This window comes from Artemia franciscana, chromosome 21, assembly GCF_032884065.1.
Source record: "Artemia franciscana chromosome 21, ASM3288406v1, whole genome shotgun sequence".
Taxonomy (NCBI): Eukaryota; Metazoa; Arthropoda; class Branchiopoda; order Anostraca; family Artemiidae; genus Artemia; species Artemia franciscana.
Genome location: NC_088883.1, coordinates 26,306,781 through 26,327,749, shown reverse-complemented (window position 1 = coordinate 26,327,749; position 20,969 = coordinate 26,306,781). Strand labels below are relative to the sequence as shown.

The 20,969-nt window shown below is 34.5% G+C and overlaps 1 protein-coding gene across 2 annotated transcripts in view; it reads right to left on the bottom strand.

Annotated features, from left to right (window-relative positions):
- The window catches only part of LOC136040595 (presenilin-associated rhomboid-like protein, mitochondrial), a 63,581-nt gene that overhangs the window by 19,013 nt on the left and 23,599 nt on the right, over nucleotides 1-20,969 (bottom strand). For both annotated transcript variants that reach the window (XM_065724851.1, XM_065724852.1), the window contains exons 3-6: nucleotides 13,014-13,136; nucleotides 9,007-9,169; nucleotides 4,197-4,292; nucleotides 1,094-1,218 (exon numbers count right to left, since the gene is read on the bottom strand). In XM_065724851.1, the coding sequence (XP_065580923.1) occupies nucleotides 1,094-1,218; nucleotides 4,197-4,292; nucleotides 9,007-9,169; nucleotides 13,014-13,136 (507 nt within the window). The remainder of the gene's footprint in view (nucleotides 1-1,093; nucleotides 1,219-4,196; nucleotides 4,293-9,006; nucleotides 9,170-13,013; nucleotides 13,137-20,969) is intronic.

The following is a 20,969-nucleotide window of genomic DNA, read 5'->3' as shown; positions in this document are numbered from 1 at the left end:
TTTAAAGAAATCGAAAAATATGCAATTGGGCAAAAGAGAACTGCAAAATACAGGTAGTTAGAGACGTCTCATAGCATTGTCAATTATTCCATTCGAGAGAGAATTGTTTTTTACACAAGATGACGCTTGCAACTCAGTTTCCAAAAAAAAATTATTATTTTCGGCAAAATCGCTTTCAGGTAAAGAAATATGTAGAGCTGAATAGTAACACAAAGTAACAGGAATATTTTCAGAGAATAGCAAGACAAATCCAGAAAACAAACGGCAAAATAAAAGGAAAATAAAAAGCAGACAAAGATGAAGAAAGAAACCTCGCAGCATGAGCTGGGAGGTTTCATTTAAATATACTTAAACATAATTAAAAAAAATTGACACAATGCTTATTGGCTTCTACGTTTTTAAGAGCCAATTGCACAAAGGCTAGATTAGAATTTAGAGGGTGTATATGTTTTTTGGAAAACATATATGTTCTATGTTCTTAATGTATGTTCTATGTTCTGAAATGTATATGTTCTTAAGTTTTTTCGCCAATTCAACGAGGTTGAATATAAAATTATTGAACTGTAAGCTTTTGAAAACCGATTTGAAAATTTAACTACTTTTCAGGTTTTTAAAAATCCTATTTTAGTAAATAAGGTTTATATAATTTATTGGTATTTAATTAAATTGAAAGATATTTTATTAAGTATGTTAATTGAATTAGGGTTAAGAGATGCCCCTTTTTTATTCAAGAATATACAGGAATTATTATATGAATATTAATATACAGGATTTCTTTATTTCCTGTTCTTTTGAAGCTTTTATTCGGTTTGTAATTTGACTAAAATATAAATGTTCCCTTATTTAGTTTTTGTTGGCTTTTAATATTAAACCTCGTAAAAGAAGAACTTTCTGATTAGTAGTTAATTCATTTTAATTAAAAAATAGTTTAGGTATTATGTTAATATTTATCGATTTATTAATATTAATTAACTAAGACTAATTGATAAAAGTTAATTTATTCGAATACTGTGACCACTGAAATTAATATACAGAAAAACATCCTGATTGTTATTAAAAAAAAAAAAAAATAAAAAAAAAAAAAAAGACTTACAGCTCCTAAACTGAGAACCTTTTGATTAGTAGCAACTTTATGCAGATGAGACATAAATGAGGCTACCACACCACCAGAGATATAAAGACCTAGAAACTGTTCTTGGCCCAGTGAATGCACAGCAGCTGAAAACGAAAGAAGAAAAAGAAGAAAATGAAAGAAGAAATGAAAGAAGAAAATCATTTGAGCAATCAGGGGTAACCGACGACTATTAGAAAAGGAGAGAAAAACATAAAGGCTACCAGGAATGTTTTAATTTAGAAGCGTTTCTGGCAATGGCTTATCCAAAATTTTATTCCAGTAGTACAAAAGAAACTTTACAAAAAACATGAAAAATATGGTTATACTTTTTGTCACTTTTTACTTGTTGTTTGCGTTTTTGCTACTTTTTTTACCAGTCGGACAAAATTTCAGAGGGAGGGGGCTTAAACCAGGTAACCACCCCCCAGGATACGGCCTTGTTTTCAGGTAACAGATATAAAGTTTTGGCAAATTTAAAAGTGTTTTACGAAAAATATCCTGTGGTGGAGCAGTGGATCGATATCTACTTGGCAACATGGGGCCCGGGATTCGATCCTAGCTGATAGAAGGTCTAGCAATGGGCTTGCTACCTGTCCATGTACAAAAATACGCACAAACTGAACCATCATCAACTGTTGACGCCCTTTCCATTATCAATACCACTGGAGGATTTTTATCCTTTATTTTTATAAATTTATTTTTTTGAGTGGGTGGGGGACGGGCAGGTACTCATCGGGAGATCTTCAACCCTTGGCCCTCCCTAAAAAAGACATACCTTCTAACTTCTAGAGTTTCCTATTATTGTCATAAAGCTCGTTTTTTTGTGTTTTTTGTTTTTTTTGTGCTTAGCCTTAAAATTTCGGACCCTCTCGAAACAAGTTCCTACGCATTTATCTCGTAGGGAGGGTAAAACTATGTTAAATTGGAAGCCTTGCTATTCTAAAAAAAGTAATCTTACGACTTGTTGAAAAATAAAAATTTCATTTGACAAACATGACTTAGAGGAACTAGCAAAATGCCATTAATAAAGTTTAAATATAGTATTTTAACATTGTTGATTTATGTTGTTATTAACTCTGATTCATTTATTCACCACTTTTTATGATTGTATTGTGTCTACATTCATTGACTTATCGACTCATTTACATTAATTTACTTTATTTATTGATTTATCAAAATCAGTGATCGTCAGTGTTACCTTTTTGTTCATTCCTCCAATTTCCCGTTTTTACTTTGTTTATATGATTTATTCATTTACTGCCCATTCCTCCAATTCCCCTTTCTTTCACCACACTTAATGGTTCCCCAACTCATTTACTGATTTACCAAAATTGATGAATACTACTGTGACTTTTTTTTTATTTATTTCTTTGTTAGTTCCGTAGTTCCTCTAGTTTCCTTTGTTTATGTAACTTTATTTATTTATTAGCAATTCCTCCAGTTCCCTTTTCTTTCAATACACTTAATGAGTGCACTGGGTCTAAATCCATTTACTTGTTCCTAATTTATCAAAACTGATGATTGTTACTGTGGCTATTTTTTTCTGTAATTCCTCTAGTTTTTTTTGTTTTTTTTTACTTTGTTGATTTACTTTCATTTATTTACTCCAATTTCATTTAATTCCCTTTCTATGCCAACAGGCAGTACAAAAAAAATGTTTACTAAACGATGAAGAAATAGGATCCCCCAGAGCCATTGTTGCCGTACAGGGCGTCGAATCGACGTTCCAGCTATTGGGTCTTTTTACAAGGACAAGTAGCAAGCCTGCCACCCAACTTAGTGGCAGCGGGGATCAATCCCTTGGCCCCTTACTGCCGCGCAGAGCACCAATCCCCTGATAATGATTAATAATTTTGTTGTAATAAAAATTATTAATGACGATTAACATGATTGTGCAAAATCGAAGACCAAAACTTTTACAAAAACAATTTTTTTTCGAAGAATCCATTTTTCTTTCTACAAAAATCAAATTGTCATTGGATTCAAGAGACTTAATTTTTCAGAATAATAAAATATTGACAGTAGAGCAAGCAAAACATGATAAAAACTAAGAAAACAGGAAACGGAAAAATAGACCATTTAATTTCAAAGCAGAAATAAAATAAAAGCCCCACTATAAAAGAACTGGCCAGGGGTAGCCAATATCAACACCGATTAACCAAATCTGTACAGAATTATGAAAACAGAAGCAACGATTTTCGGTAGAATTTATTCTATTTTTAGGCACCTATTTGTCACATCAACACCTGATCTTCTTCGCCATCGTAACTATTTTGAAGAAAAATGAAACAAAATTTTAAATTTTCTCCTCAACTTTTTTATTTATTTCGATGGTAAACTGACAATTGTGTGGCTATTATGTAGTGAAAAGTGGCAATTTCCTTCAAAGGAAAATTAGATAGTCAATCAGTGTCCATGATGTCCGTTTTCAAAAATACAAGCTACGTCAGCGCCTTTTATGCCATTTGGAAACTGACTTAGAATAACCTGTTTTTATTCACAACACGCAACAAAGCATCGCCAGTGCAAGGAAGAAGAAGTGAAAGCATTATAATTATACAGACTTAAAGAAAATAACAAGAAGACAAACAATAAATACCGAAGAACTAAAAAAAAATCTAAATGAGAAACAGAAGGAAGAGAAAAGGCAGAAAACAAATATACTATTGAAGTACATAATTCAGTTGCTTCTGTTCAGTTTAGAGTATAGCTATTTCTCTAATTGAATAAAACCGACAAAAATCATACTAGTTTTTAGTAAGATAGCTTTAATGTGAATGAATTCTGGAATCCCCATGAAAAGATATCAAAGGTCATTTCTTTAGAGTTTCGGTAAATTCGGTAAAAGAAACGTAATTTCTTTAGAATTTCGGCAAATATTGCATGGGTTGCATTTTACTTAGAATTTATTACCGCGATAGCATTGTTTGATAGCATTTTAAAGGGTGTTTAATCTTTTTTAAAACTATAATCTTTGTTAAAATAGAAGTAAAAACTAAAGCTGAATTAGGAGCTGAGACTCCATAATTTAAGAAACGCATAAATACACCACTTGAATATAACCAACATTAAATATACTTACGGTAAGTAAAGCTACGAAGACAGTACATATTTAGACCTAGGTGGAGTAGTGAATAATGGCTAAAAGTTGAAAGAAATAAAGGCCAACACACAGCTCCTGCAAAAGAGAACTCAATTTACGTAAATAAATAAAGGGCAAACTAACATAAATAAACAAAAATATGTAAGCATCAAATATAAGTGTGAACCCTTTCAATGCTTGGAGATTGTATCCCTTGTATCCCTGGCCATGGAGCCTTTCGAGGGGGAATAAGAGTATTGTATTTCCATTTTGTATCTATTGGTGAATAAAACTCTGAACTATAAAAAGCCGCCTTTTGACTGGTATCATAATGTAAATTTTGTGATTAAGAAAATGAATTCAGATTCTGATAATTACCTGAATTTCAATTTATTTCAATTTATTATTTATTGTAATATAGCGGCAATTTTTTAACAATATATTTGCACTTGAAAATAATTAATCGAAATATAAGGATTGAAAACTTAAGAGTGTATATCAATAATTTATTTTAAAAAACCGTTTCCAAAAAGAAACCACAGACCATACTAAAAGCATACAGTAGAAACATGCTTCAAAGAACCATACTAGAACAAAAACCAAACAGAGATAAGTCCATATGATAATTAAAAGTTAAAACGAACAGATATAAAAATTTATAATAACATCAAACATAAAAGTAACACATACTAAAGTAGAGGATAAATGAATCCTAAAACGAACGGATATGAAGAGAAGACGAACTACTCCAGCAACATATTGTGGTGGAGGTCACGAGATGATAAGTGGGTATTGTCTCGAGATCTCGGAACAGAGAAGGGAAGGCAGCGGAACCCAGTTAACGTGAATACATTTTAATATTGCTGCATTAATAGATAAGTCATCCAATCGCTGTCCAAAGAGTATAACAAACTTAAAAGAGTGGAAACTGGCGATAATGTCAAAAACAAAAATCACTAACGCCATCTAAAGTTTAGTGACTGAGTTAGATTCGAAACTGTTGCATTCATGTCTTTTCAAGCCCTTTGAAATATAGGAGAGGGTAAATAAAGCGAAATTCTGTCCCCAGTAGGCTTACCATCTTAAAGTCAACTAGCCTACTTATCCTGTAAATATTTCTCCAAGCTTACTTGGGGTTTTGACTTAAAGTAATTCTTAAGAAAAGAGTTACTGGCAACTTTAATTGCATTAAAATGCAATGGAATAAGGTTGTGGGGAGTAACCAATAATGAATGAAGGAGCTTTTTTTACAGAGCTGTGAGACGGAGTTGTGGTGTCGGAGCCGGACTTAAAGTAAAGTTTTCTTGAATGGAGTCGGAGCTGAGGTCGGTATATTGAAAATGTCTGGGGCCAAAGCCCGTTATAACTTATAAAATCTAGTTAAATGAAGGCTTAAAACAGGGCTGTAGAGTTGAAATTCTGGAGTCGGAGTTTTAGTAAATTTTCATTGAATGGGATCAGAGTTGGAGTCAGTAGCATATATTAAACAAGTATGGAGCCAGAATCGTTACAATTTGTAACCAACTCCACTGCCCTGATTTTTTAAGATTAATTTACGGAAGGAGGAGTTAAAGTACAATAATGTATTGTTGGCAAATAATTCACGACTAGGGGCACGGAAAAAAATTTAGAGAGAAGTTAAGGGTAGGACAGCCTTTACTTTTGCCCCCTGTGTGGAGATACGGATGAAGCTGAGAGTCATATGATGGCTGAGTAAGATAAACTGAGTGACGTTAAGGAAAGAAGTGCACGGAAACTGATGAAAAATGGCTGTCGAGTATAGTGATGAATGGGTATTTTAGAAAGTGTTGAAAGATTAAGAGGACTCCTCTAGCTGGAGCACAGAATTTTTCTTTGTAAATTAAGAAGTCTTTTTGTTTATTTACCGTGATTTAATTATAATTGAATATTTCATTTTGTACTGCCATGGCCCAAGGGCATTTAGAGCAACAAACAATGCTATAATTATTTTCTTATAATTATCTTTGTATCAAACACGAATTCAACAATAAAAATTTACCCTTAATTTGCCAGTATTCCACAATAAATTTCAAAAAATTGTAATTTGTGGATAAAATTAAGGCTCAACTGCGAGAAGACAAAGAAAATGATATAAACCCTTTTCAATTGAAGATAAAAAAGCTGAAAGTATACTAAAAAAATTGCTTATATTCGACATAATTTTTGCAAAAAGTGTGATCTCAAAAAAGTAACAAGCCTGAACAAAACAAATAAAAAATTTAAAAATAATAAAGAATTAGTTTTATTTTTTCAATGAATAATTTAGTTATATCTGTTCGTTTTAAAAAACGTGAATAAAAGCAGGTTATTCTAAGTCAGTTTCCAAATGGCATAAAAAAAAAACGGCACTGAACTAGCTGGTATTTTTGAAAACGTTATTTTTGACATCATGGACACTGATTGACTATTTAATTTTCCTTTGAAGAAAATCGTCACTTTTCACTACATAATAGCCACACAATTGCCAGTTTACCTTCGAAATAAATAAAAAAGTTGAGGAGAAAATTTTTAATTTTGTTTCATTTTTCTTCAAAACAGTTTTTTTTTTAGCGAAGAAGGTCAAGCGTTTATGTGTCAAATCAGTGCCTAACAGTAGAATAAATTCTACCGAAAATCTTTGATTTTGTTTTCATATTTTCTGTACAGATTTGGTTAATCGGTGTTGATATTGGCTACCCCTGGCCAGTTCTTTTATAGTGGGGCTTTTATTTTATTTCTGCTTTGAAATTAAATGGTCTATTTTTCCGTTTCCTGTTTTCTAAGTTTTTATCATGTTTTGCTTGCTCTACTGTCAATATTTTATTATTCTGAAAAATTAAGTCTCTTGAATCCAATGACAATTTGATTTTTGTAGAAAGAAAAATGGATTCTTCGAAAAAAAATTGTTTTTGTAAAAGTTTTGGTCTTCGATTTTGCACAATCATGTTAATCGTCATTAATAATTTTTGTTGTATTGGTAATCATTATCAGGGGATTGGTGCTCTGCTCGGCAGTAAGGGGCCAAGGGATTGATCCCCGCTGCCACTAAGTTGGGTGGCAGGCTTGCTACTTGTCCTTGTAAAAAGACCCAATAGCTGGAACGTCGATTCGACGCCCTGTACGGCAACAATGGCTCTGGGGGATCCTATTCCTTCATCGTTTAGTAAACATTTTTTTTGTACTGCCTGTTGGCATAGAAAGGGAATTAAATGAAATTGGAGTAAATAAATGAAAGTAAATCAACAAAGTAAAAAAAAAAACTAGAGGAATTACAGAAAAAAATAGCCACAGTAGCAATCATCAGTTTTGATAAATTAGGAACAAGTAAATGAATTTAGACCCAGTGCACTCATTAAGTGTATTGAAAGAAAAGGGAACTGGAGGAATTGCTAATAAATAAATAAAGTTACATAAACAAAGGAAACTAGAGGAACTACGGAACAAATTAGTCACAGTAGTAATCATCAATTTTGATAAACCAGTTACAAGTAAATGAATATAGACGCAATACTATCATTGAGTGTAGTGAAAGAAAAGGGAACTGGAGGAATTAGCAATAAATATAAAAATTGCACAAACAATATAAAAAAGGAAACTGGAGGAATTATAAAAAAATAATTATAGTAGCAACCATCAATTTTGATAAATCATTAACAAGTAAATGAATGTAGACACAATACAATCATTAAGTGTAGTAAAAGGAAAGGAAACTGGAGGAATTGGCAATAACAAAAAGTAAACAAACAAAGTAAAAAAGGGAAATTATAGGAACTCACGAAAATTTTAAATCAAATAAGTCGCAGTAAATGAATGTAGACATTAAGGCAATCATTAAATGTGGTGATGTAAAGGGGATTGGAGGAATTAGCAGTAAATAAAAAAGTATATAAACAAGCTAAAAAGGAGAAACTAGAGGAATAAAAAAAAATTAATCACAGTAGCAATCAGTTGATCTGACAAATCAGTAACAATTAAATGAATGTAAACACAATGTAATCATTAAGGGTGGTGAAAGGAAAGGAAACTGGAGGGATTGGCAATAAATAAATAGTTTACATAAACAAAGTAAATTAGACATAACTAAATTATTCTCTCCCGCCGCCTCTAGTATCTGTAGGCTATATAGCCCTAGAATATAGACAAGAGCTCTGTAATTTTGCTTGTTCAGGTATTTTGTACAAGTGGATAAATTTACAATTTATTTGTTATTTCGCTAGGTTAAACACAAACTTACAATTTATAATGCGCTTTAACCCTAATTCCAAACATATAAATCGATATATTTGCAGAGGAAACAATACATTCTGCACATTAGCTTTCAGAAAATAACGTTGTATATTTCACTGGATTTTGTATTGGAATTTTGCATACAGCATCTTTCAAACACACCTTAAATTTCTCTATGGAGAGGGGGGTGGGGCTTTTCCGCTTCGCCACCAACAAGAAAATTGTAGAGTAAGAATTGAAGAGGCATATAATTAGCATGATCAAGATAGAAGGGTTACTTACTCCCTACAGGATTTACAAAAAACCGCTCAGTCATAGGAATGTGCCATCTATTAACTTTCCAAGCCAAAAATAACGTTGGATATTATGGATATATACAAAAATAACGTTTTCGGAAAACAATGTTGGATATTTCGCAGCATTTTGTATTGGAATTTTGCATACAGCATCTTTCAAACACACTCTAAATTCCTCTATGGAGAGGGGGGGTTGGGCTTTTCCGCTTCACCACCAAAAAGAAAATTGTAGAGTAAGAATTTAAGGGGCATATAATTAGCATGATTAAGATAGAAGGATTACTTACTCCCAACAGGATTCGCACAAAACCACTCAGTCATAGGAATGTGCCATCTCTTCACTTTCCATGCCAAAAATACAACTGCATTCAAAAACAGAATGGGATAAAATACCTTTTCATTGGCTGGTACGCTGTTCCACCATTGATGTACTTCTTCTCTGAACCGTCCCTAAAACAATTTTTAGAATAATTAACCCCTATAAATCGAGTAGAAGAGGGGATGATCCCCTTTCTCTGTAGCGAAATGCCCACTAATCTAACAATTAGGGTTATTTAAAAAAAAACACGACTTAATGTGAATTAATATTTATGAAAATACACTAAACATGAAATTATATTAAATAAATTTTTTATGTAGGCCAATATTTGGATGTAGGACAAAAAATTTCGTCTCTTATCTCTGGTTAGCTTTTGTTCAATAGCTTATACAACCGCATATTATATGTTCAGGGTTGTCATTAATGATAATTTATGACCAAATTCAGCAATTTTTGATGCAGTTTTAGACAGCACACTATAGTTCTGAAAGATTAAAGGATTGAGTCTATACCCAACTGACATTACCCAACTGTCTATACCCAGGTATTTCTATACCCAACTGACAAAAAGAGTTCTTAATTTATGTGATTATTTTACACCTTTAAGTATTTCTCAGTATTTATTTCTTGTTGACAGTGGCAGCCCTACGCATGTTTTACATTATTTGATCAGCATTATAAACATGTGGTGCTAGATTAGTGCCGTCATTTCAAGCTGAGAAAATGGTGGATTGCCTATATAAATTTCTCTTTTTCCAAACACGGCTTCTCGGCGTTGCAATAAAAGTCATACGGCCCATGGTAACAAACGGTAAATAAGTAGTTGATGGAAACTGGAACTCCAACAATTGAGATTTGGACAAAAAAGAATTGGCTTTATATGTATATTTTATCCTCAAAAAAGATTTGGAGGATAAAATATACAATATAAAGCATAGGCTTTTTATGAGAATATATACAAAATTTTATGCAAATATTTTAATATTTTGTACAACAATTTAACATTTTCATATAATGTTTTAAATATTCAATATCAAATATTTAATGTATTATGATTTTCAATATACACACCAAAGATAATAAAATAAAAAACGTGCGTAATTTTAGAGAAAAAAAAGAGAGGGACAGCCTTAAAGGGGACTTGACCTAGAGGGAAATTATAAAGCGGTGAAAACGATGAAATACAGTATGTCTGAGAACACTAGAGCAGAGGTTCGAAGCTCCAATATTAAAAATGTAAACTTCGTATTTTCCCTAAGAAGATAGGTTTTTTTTATTTATTTGGTTTGTTAATTTTATTCTTGTTTTTTCTTTGTTCGTTCCACGGGTGTTACTGTAGACCCAGAGTTAAAAATCGGGAGACGGCGTAGTCGAAAAGAAATTTAAAGTTCTAGTACCTTTTTTGGAACGATTATTCTTCAATACCTAATCCAGAACTATCACAAAGCTATTTATGCCGCCTATCAGTTTCTAAGAGCAACTGCCCGATGGTGGCGCATTTGTTCATAAACATATTTATTTAATAAAACTTTTCTTAAAACAGAAATTTTTTGAAGCAAATTAAACCGATGACGAGCAGAAATAAAGTACAATCAGAATACAAACTTCAAACGAACAGAAATTGCAATTAATAATCAAGTCAAACTTAAAACGAACACAAATTACTGCAAATAGGGGATAACGTCCCACGTCTAAGGTTAGAGTGTCATTTACGCTTCTTAATTGAAAACAATTTTTCTTTCGGGCATTGTGTTTTACTTGTTATAACGCCAATAAAAACACAAACAAAATTACAATAATAATCAAGATTACTGAAAAGACTAAATGAAAGTAGCGATATCCATTTATTGAATATCAAAATCATTATATATTTTGTTATATATTATAATAAATAATATATTATAATAATTCATCAATTGAATAATATAGTAATATATAATGATATTAATTCCTAGAAATCGGAGCAATTTTAGGTTTATTAACGTCATAAACAAAATACGATTCAATTTCGAGTTCCTTTTATTATTTAATAAAATAATATTTTTATTATACTTATTTATATATTTTATATATTTTGATTATAAAATATTATATTATATATATATAATTTTTATATTATGTTATATAATTAAAATATTATATTATTATATTTTATATATTTTTATATATTTTATTTTTATACATATTAATATATTTTATTAATTATCCTTTCTTATTTTGCTTTCAGTATAGCGCAAATGGTGATCTGGCCTTTAGAGTGGTGAGCAAACTGTGATTTGACTTCCGCGTTTTGTTTTTTTTTGTTTTTGTTTTTTGTCACTTCATACTGAAGGAGTTGTCGTAGAAACATAGTAAGGTGTTTATTCGACTGTAAATCAAAGATTCCAGTGCCCTATTTAAGAGTCAAAAATGACGGGAGGAAAACAGCCAGCTCCCTTCCCATGCCTGTTTTAGTTGCCTACCATCCCTATCAACTCCTAAGACATCATACTGAAATTCTGAAATAGCCATTTGTTCGAAATAGTCGGAATGTCCAACAACTGTGCCTCCATTGACGACATGACACTCCACAGCCCCTGAGGCAGGTTCTGGAAATTATGCACGCCCATTGCATAGAGTTTTATTACTGGTAGAGAAGAGTCCTGGGCGTCCCAAATGCTAAGGGTATTAAGGTGAGGCTTTCAGGGAATGTTAACTAAATCCTAATACAAAATATACATGCAGGCTGTCAAAAAGATATATCTGCATTATCTCAGGAACAGTTAAGCGTAACAAGTTAAAACTTTCAGGGAATATCGAGGGGGGTGTTGAACTACAGCAAAAGACGCTATGTGATTCTTAATAGTCAAAGGACGCATCTACAAACCCTTCGAACAGCTAACGATAGTAAGCTGAGACTTACAGTTAATGTTTAATAGGGTGTTGAACCAAATCAGAAGACATTATGCGTATCCAGGTTGTCAGAAGGGTGTATCTGCAATATTCTGGGAATAGCTAAGGGTATTTAAGTCAAAACTTTAAATATATATGAACTAAACAAAAAGACATTACGTGCATCGAGGTTTTCAAAAGGGCGTATGTATGATGTCTCTGGAATGCTAAGTGCATCAAATTGAAAATTTCAAGGAGGGTTGAACAAAAGCAAATGGTACTATCTGCATCCTGGCTGTCAAAAGAATGTGTCTGCACTACCTCAAGAACAGATAAGGGAATAAATCTGAAAATTTCAAGGAAAATTAAGGGGGATATTGAACTAAACAAAAAGACACTACGTGCATCCAGGCGGCCAAAATGGCGCATCTGCAATATCTAAGAAACGGGTAAGGACATTAAATTTGGGCTTTCAGGGAATATCGAGGAGGTATCAAACTAAATAAAAAGATATTACGTACATCTAGGCTTCAAAGGGGTGTATCTAAAATATCACAGAAACGGGTAAGGACATTAAGTTGAAACTTTCAGGAAAGGTTGAGGAAGATGTTGAAAAACAAAATGACCATGCAGGTTGTGAAAGGACGTAAATGCAATACCTCAAGAGGGGCTTAGGGTATTAAGCTGAAACTTTCAGAGCATATTGGGGAGATGAGGGTCAGAATTACTTCAGCCCTCTAGAAGGCCAAAACTTAAGCAAATATCCAATCCATGCAGTTTAATCATCTCCTCCTCTTCATCCATAGAAAAATTGTGTACAAATATAAAAAGCAAGATAACATCTCAATTTTAAAGCAAAACAACATCAACAAAAACTTCACAAATAACTTTTTATTAACCAATAATTCATGATCGTTAAACCTTCGTATTTTTCAGACTGATAATCATGTCTGCTTGCGCAAATGCCAATTATTAGATGCACACAAATTATTTCAAATAGCAGTAGCATTCGTAAAAATTTAAAATCCATATTGCAGAATTAAGTGAAAATATATAGCTTTTAAATTGTAAAAAATAACAATCACAAGAAGAAATCAAACATACCCTTTTTTGGCGTCCTATCCATTCAGCGAGCGATTCTCTGTTGGCCTGAAAAATAAGTTTTCCCGAACTCCTCAAATCTTCATACTGCCAAAGAGTAGCTCCAATATAACTTGTTGTGCATACCTAAAAATGTTATGCTTTATAAAGGGCTGAACAAATGGGCAACAGGAGAGAGGGCTGTCGCTGCGTAAAACTCTTTGTCTCCAAGAACAATTTTCGAAAACAAGCATAAAGCTAGGTTTCAACAAGACGGAAAATGTACCCCCCACCCCCTTAAAGCATGCCATTTAAGGAGTGGATCATAAGAGAAGATTCGTGGAGCCTATTAAGGCTTTTTTTAACATGCTTCACAACGTCGATAGTTCATTAGGTTTTTTTTTACCTTTCTGTTTTTTTACGAGTTTTGCGAAACTTCTCGCCTAAAAGAACCAAAAATTTCTGTGTTAGTATAACCACCTCAGTTGGTCAAATCCAAAGGAATGTGAAGCAACAGAAAAACAACTAATTGTCAATACTCTTACAGTTATTAATAGTTACAAGAGCAAATAGACAGGGTCCCAGGTAGAAATATGGTATTTTTATTAGGAGATTTTAACGCCCATCCTTGTCTAGGTAAATTTAATATAGGAAAGGAAAACAGTAATGGCTACGGACTGCTGCAATTTTGTAGGTATAACAATCTAGTTATATCCAATACTGTGTTTGGTCCGACAATTGGCCTTTTTGGCCAACTGTCAAGGGCTAAATGGAAAGTAGGTCGTACGGTTGGGGTGGAATGATGTCGTAAGGAAAGATTTGAGGGAAATAACAACTTTCTGCGAATGTGTAAAGAGGGAGGCTTTGAATAGATGGGGATGGAAGAGGAGTCTAAGTAGCTGTGTTGGCCTCAGTTGGCTTGGTGCTGCAGTGAATTGTTTAAGTAGCAGCAGTAGTAAATACTCTTGCCTAGAAGTTTTTTTTTGGGGTAAGCTGAGCAAGTTGTCTGTCTTGTTTTTTTTTTCTTTTCGCCTTGACAAAACGAAAACTTCTTAAATCTCTTACCAAATCTCAAGTCATGAAATTTCTTAGAAATATTAAATAAAAAGAAAAAGAATTAAGCATCTGCAGAAGATACCTTCATTTATAAGCTCAGCGCCAAAAGCTATGTTATTTCAAAGATGATTTTCTTTCTCAAAGAAAGGAAGATACAGTGATGACAGTGGTCAAATATGGTTCTGAAGCACGGATGTTCCGAAAAGCAGATGAAGATTTGCTAGATGTTTTCTAATGAAATCGCCTACGGGTTGTTCTCGGTACCCGGATGCCTGACCGTATTTCAAACAGTGGGCTGTACGAAAAGTGCGGTTCAATCCCGCTTTCTAGGGCAATATTCCTTTCTTAGATGTCCTGGTACAACCAAATGATACATTTTTCTAGCTTGGGGTCTATAGAAAACCCTCACATAGTGACCGTTACTTAAACTATTCTACACTATAGAGATGCTGTTGAAATTTATAAATACCTGTATTTAGGTCTAGCTTTGAACAAAGATTCAGATGATTTAAGAATGAATGAGTCGTATTTCGGTTTCCTCAAAAGAGAAGCCGATACTTTAGTAATCCCTGAAGTAAACTTTGAACCACCTTCCCAATTACATAAACAAACACGTGAACAACCCCTTAGGTCTCAAAGGGTATCCGCAAGAAATGCAATGGTTAAAATCAGAAATCAGGTGAACTAGTTCTCCAATTAATTTAATTGCTGGTTAGTTTGTTTGAGTGAATGAATTTTTTTTCTTTTATTCTAAGTTGTTTGTTAGTATCCGCAGATGACAGTTCAGAATTTTTTGTTTTTTTTTTGTGCAAATCACGGATATTGGCGAATGACTGACTTTATGGTTGTTAGGTATTTGATTTAATTCTTATAATTTTTGGTCTTTAGTTGAATTTTATTTATCTTCTAATTTTTTGGCTATTTTTTGAATTGGTTTTTAATTGGTTTTGTCGACTTTCCACGTTTGTTTTTTGTTTTTTTTTCTTCGGCATTTTCCTTGATTATATTATTTTCACGCTGAAAAAGAGAGGCAGTTGTCTCGAAATATTCGCTTTGTGTGTTTCTTCAGTATTTTCGTTTGGCCTTTAAAAACCCCATTTTCAATCATTCTCTTGTTTTATGTTATGGCAGGCCAATGTGGTTTAAGAAATTATCTTCTTTTGGGTAAGCTGAGCAAGTTATGTGCCTACACAACTGCACAACCTTTTTTTTTCTTTTCACTTTGAAGAAACAAAAATTTCTTAAATCTCTTACCGAATCTGAACGTCATGAAATTTTTGCCAATATTACGTACAAAAAAAAAAATTGTCTGCAGAAGATGTCTTCATTTAAAAGCTCAGCAGCAAAAGCTATGCTTTTTTAAAGATGATTTTAAGCGTAATGGGGGGGGGGGCGATTGTAAGAAGTCATTACAACTTATCCTTTAGAATACAAAAAGTCATAACTATGTTAAAAACTATTTACTACTAATAGATCACATCTTAATCATATACGTATCAAGAACAGGTAAAACTAAATCAAGAGGACATGGAAAACATAACCCATAAGGTCCATACCCCTAGGAGTCATTAAAAATACCTGTTTCCTTAATTAACAGGTTATATACCAAGTTTAAACGCTATTTATTGGTCTTATGGAGATCTCTTCGATTTTTCAAAATAAATAGAATAGGAATAGAATAGGTTTTATTTGCACAATCTTTCGTAGTCATAAAACTAAATGGCGCTTGTGCTTACAAAAAAGAAAAAAGGATTAAATCAAACGACAAAAAAAAAAATCAGAAGGCAAATAGTTTAAAATCAACAATTGTTATACTTTGATACAAAGAAAGGGATGAATGAGTTGGAAAAACGATTTGTGCGTGAAGGAGGTGCTGCTAATCTGTCAAATTTCTTCAACCTAGTACTTCGATGTTTCACTAAAACTGGTGGTAGTATCGATCTGTATTTATCACTTCTGAGAAGATATTGGCCAAATTCAAGGATCAAACTGAGACGACGCTCTTGAAGAGAGGGAATTTGTAAAGTGGATAATGCTAACTTATATTCGGTAAAAGCATCGCACAATATTACTTTGACTGCTCTTTTTTGTATTGACTCAAGCTGGTCACTTAGGTAAATAGTGTTATTGACTTGTGGGCCCCATACGGGACATGCATACTCTAAAATTGGTCGAATGTAAGTAAGATAGGCTATCCTTAGTTGTGTCACTGAAAAACCAAATCGACGCATTAGTATAAGTGTCCGCATCGCACTATTTGCCTTTTTGATAATTGTATCGACATGGAGGCTGAAAGAGCAGTCGATGCTAAACTTGACACCAAGCACTACTGCCGAAGATTCACTAGGATAAGGAGGAAGAGGGCACACAAAGTCTCTCTTCAGGGGATTAAAGCGAAGGATTTTAGTCTTTCCTTCGTTGATTTGGAGGCTGTTCGCAGTACATTCATCTTTGAAGTTTTTGATTATTTCGTTACAGAATTGGGGGACAGCCTCAGACTTCTCAACAATGTACTTCAGTAGGACTGACAAGTCGTCTACATACTTAAATCTTTCTTCATAGCCGGAAAGGATGAAATTTATCACTGCCAAAAACAGTAGACTAGCGAGCTTAGTACCTTGTGGGGCTCCGCATGTAAGCTCGACCCATTCGGAGTCGGTATCTCCTGGGAAAAGACTGTAAACGCACTGATAGCGGGCTTGTAAAAAATTGATCACTAAAAGGAGAATATGTTTTTGCGCACCCATGGTGCGTAGATTTGTGATAGCAACGGAATGGCGAATAAGATCAAAAGCCTTTCGGTAGTCTACGAGGAGAAGGTCGACTATAGCACTTCCTCGGTCGAGCCAGTCGACAATGAGATGGTACATCCGTACTAAATAAACAGTTGTGCTGCTGCCTCTTAAGCATCCATACTGATACGGGTCTAGATGTGCAGAGACCTGTGACATAAGTTTGCGGTAAATAAACGTTTCTGCAACTTTAGAAAGGTTCGGAGTTATTGATATAGGCCGGAGTTGATCACAAGATTTTGGACACCTTACTTTTGGAATAACGCGGACATATGCTCTTTTCCAAGCACTAGGGAATACTTGCTGAAGGAAACATTGGTTGATTATAGAAGAGAGTGGCTTAGCAAGAAAAATGGCGAATTCACGTAACAGCTTTACTGGAAGCTCACCTGGGTAGGACGCACAGTTCGCTTTCAGTCTTAGGAGTTCCTTATAAACAGTGAATTCAGAGACCTCACATACGTCCTCAATCTCTGCACCAGCAATGATAGTATCAATTTCTGATTTGGTGATTGATGGAAATGAGGTACAAATGTCAGCAAAAAAAGAATTGACTTCATTAGCTGAGGTTAAGGTACCGTCCTCTTTGAGGAGCCTTAGATCTCTGAGTGTTGTCTTACCGGTAAGTCTTTTTACTGAGGAATGCCATTTGTGGGGGTCTATTGTGAGTAAGGGAGTAATTTTATCCCTCACATACTGCCTCTTGGCACGCTTGTTTAGTTTAACAATATGATTACGCAACTTGGCTGAAGCTACGGTATCACCAGCGATATGAAGGCGACAACGGGTTTTTATTAAATTCTTTAGATCATTGGTTATCCACGGTTTATCAGTGTCACTCACAGTAATGACTTTTACGGGAAAACAAGTCTGAAATTGCTCCTGAAGCAGAGTATTCAGCTTATTGACTTTAATATTAATATCCTGTTCAGAGCAAATGTCCTCAAACTGATAATTACCGATCCAGCGACCAAATGTAGATATCGAGTCCTCAGTAAGTGGTCGCACCGTATACTTGACTCGTTTTGGCTTCGGAATTGCCGAACTGGCTTCCCAGAAGATGATAAAGTGATCAGAATTCAGAAGGGGTCCTAGGGATCTCGGTGCGTAATAAAAGTCTGTCAAGTTGGTAAAAATCAAGTCCAGTATGCTGCCACTTTGATGGGTAGGTATTGTAACGGCTTGTCGCAAATCTAAAATATTTGAAACCCATTGCCTATTAGTTTGATTGAAGTCTCCGGCAATAACAAAGCCAGGAGAGACATGCTTGCGGCGCATTTTGTCTACGAAAAACTGAATGTGTTCAATCAAGTCTTTCCTGTTTTTAGCACTTTCAGGATAATAGACCGAAGCAACAATTAAACATGAAAATCTTTTTGATAAACGTGCAGGTTTGCATTCGGTCCATAATATTTCGTGGTCGGAGTCAAAAGGCTCACTTAACAGCCTTGAGGATAGGTCATTACGAACATAAAGTCCAACGCCTCCTCCTCGACGATTCAAGCCACGATCGTGACGCGTATTAAAGTAGCTTGCGTAACCTTTGATGCGCGCCGATTCGTCAGAAGTGTCCCAACATTCGCTTATTATTATTATTGAGGCGTTGTTCTGCCTGGCAATAACTTCAAGTGCATCAGTTTTGTTGTTCAAAGATCTAGCGTTACACACAAGTATATTTGGCAACTTACTTTTAGCTAAAGGACGTTCGGGCTTAAGAACGGGCGGGCTATCCTGGAAGGGGCACACGGGAGTTTCGTCAAATCTCTTCAGACTCGGTATTTTAGGTGCTCTGGATATCTTGATTTTCACCAGGTTTCGCTCAAACACTTGTTTTGGCGAAGAACAATAGTCACGGCTTGTCACTAGTACCGAAATAGCACACCCCGTACGCCTTCTCCTTTCATTTTTCCCTGCCCGACATCCACGTTTCTTTCCTGTCGGATTGTTTCCATTGTTGGACGATGCGCCACCTGTGACTTCTCGCAGTAAGTGCAATGCAGTTAGCGTAGTCAAGATAGATGGCGCAAAAAAGGTAGAATGGAAACGCAACTTTATTAAGTCATTTTTTGGCACAGCGACGGCTTCAACAGGAGTGATTCTGGTACTCAAAAATAGAGCGAAAAAAACTGCATAAGTCAATATCATTCTCACCATGACGAGGCCGGAAGAGCCAAGAGCTCATATGGCATGAGCTCTAGCAATTAATTCTAAGAATCAATAGATTAATTTAAAAGGAAAATCAGAGGCTTAAGGCCAGTCGTGATTTAAAATAAGAGCTCTGAGACACGAGGTCATTCTAAATATCAAAATTCATTAAGATTCGATCAACCACTCCTAAGTTAAAAATACCTCACTTTTTCTAATTTTTCCTCTCCCTTCAGCCCCCCCCCCAGATGGTCAAATCGGGGAAAACGACTTATCAAGTCAATTTGTATAGGTCCCTGACACGCCTACCAATTTTCATCGTCCTAGCACGTCCAGAAGCACCGAAGTTAACAAAGCACTGGAACCCTCCCCCCAAAGAGGGTGGATCCAGTCCGGTTACGTCAATCAAGCATATACGACATTTCTTATTCTAACCACCAAGTTTCGTCCCGATCTCTCCACTCTAAGTGTTTTCCAAGATTTCCGGTTTCCCCCTCCAGCCCCCCACCAATCTCACCAAATATGGCCAGGACTTAAAATAAGAGCTCCGGGACACAGTCCACAGAGCTCTTGTGGACTTGGGACAAGTCCATAACATGGACTTCTTCATATTGACCTCTTCACTAGTTTAAATGCTGACACAACAGGTGGCAAGGAGAAAGGGTATTCCCCCGACGCCAGTCCAAAGGATCCTCAGAAAAAATCATGTCCGATATTGTACATTAAGATAGCTTTAGATATTCCCCTTTGAATAACACCATGAAACCCCTTTAGAATTTGCCCTTATTAACGCTATACAATTCTTGAAAAAAAACAAAAAAAAAACTTACCCTAACAGTAAAAAGGACTTCAAAAGCCAGTTCAGGAGAAAACGGCATTTCTTGAATTAATTTTTGGTATGAAATCATTAAGTATAAATAAAAAATTTTCCGACTAAAAATTTATTTTTGGACCTATTTTTTGGATTTTTCTTTATTTAAACGAGTTACTTTTAAGTTACAAAAAAGATCAACAAGGATGTCTGACACTTAGATTAAAAACGAAACAATTAGACTAATTAAACAAAAGTTAAATCGTTCAATTAAACATCATACCAGTTTAGATATGAACTCGAAACTTTTTCACATCGTCTGCGCAGCACAGACCAATCGTCTGCGCAGCACAGATGCCTATCTCCTGATTCTTTGCTTCGGCTGGGAGTCTCATGAACAAATGAATGAATGTATTTAATTCATTCATGAATTAAATACATGAATGAATTCATGTATTTAATACATGAATTCATGTATTTGATGAAAAAATGTATTTGATTCATGTATTTGATGAAAAAAAAACATTTATTTTTTCATCAATGAAAAAACAAATGGAGCAAAATAAAGAAAAACAAAAAACACTATATACTAATTCTTCTGACATAAAAAAGACAAAGACACAACAACCAGAAACAAATATCGAGTACTGCTGGGAAACCTTGTCCCACAGATGGGACTTGACTGACAAATTATACCGATCAATTTGCGACAGAGCGATTCTTCAGAGTTGGTTCCACAGATTTCTCTAGGTAGCTATTAAGATATGGGTCTACTCTGGCTGAACAAACAGAATCACACCCTAGACACCCGTTCTGGGCCAAATAACCCGGACAACAGGACTCGAACCCCCTGTACAAAGGATTTCGAGTTTAGTGTGCTAACCAATCGGCTAGGGCGGCTCAAAGTTTAAATACCTGCATAAAAATAGAAGGAGTGAAAGGTTACCCTCTAAGGGTAGCTCAACGGATCCCCAAGAAAAGTTATACTAAATCGTACCTTCGGACCAATTTAGGCACTCACTCTGGAATGGCACAATGAAACCTCTTTGAAATTTACCCTTTTTAACAATATATAATTGCAGCAAAAAAAAAGAAATTTTACTTCAACAGTAACAAGGAATGGGTATCAAAACTCGGTTCTTCTCAAGAGAAACAGGCTTTTCTGGAATTAACTTT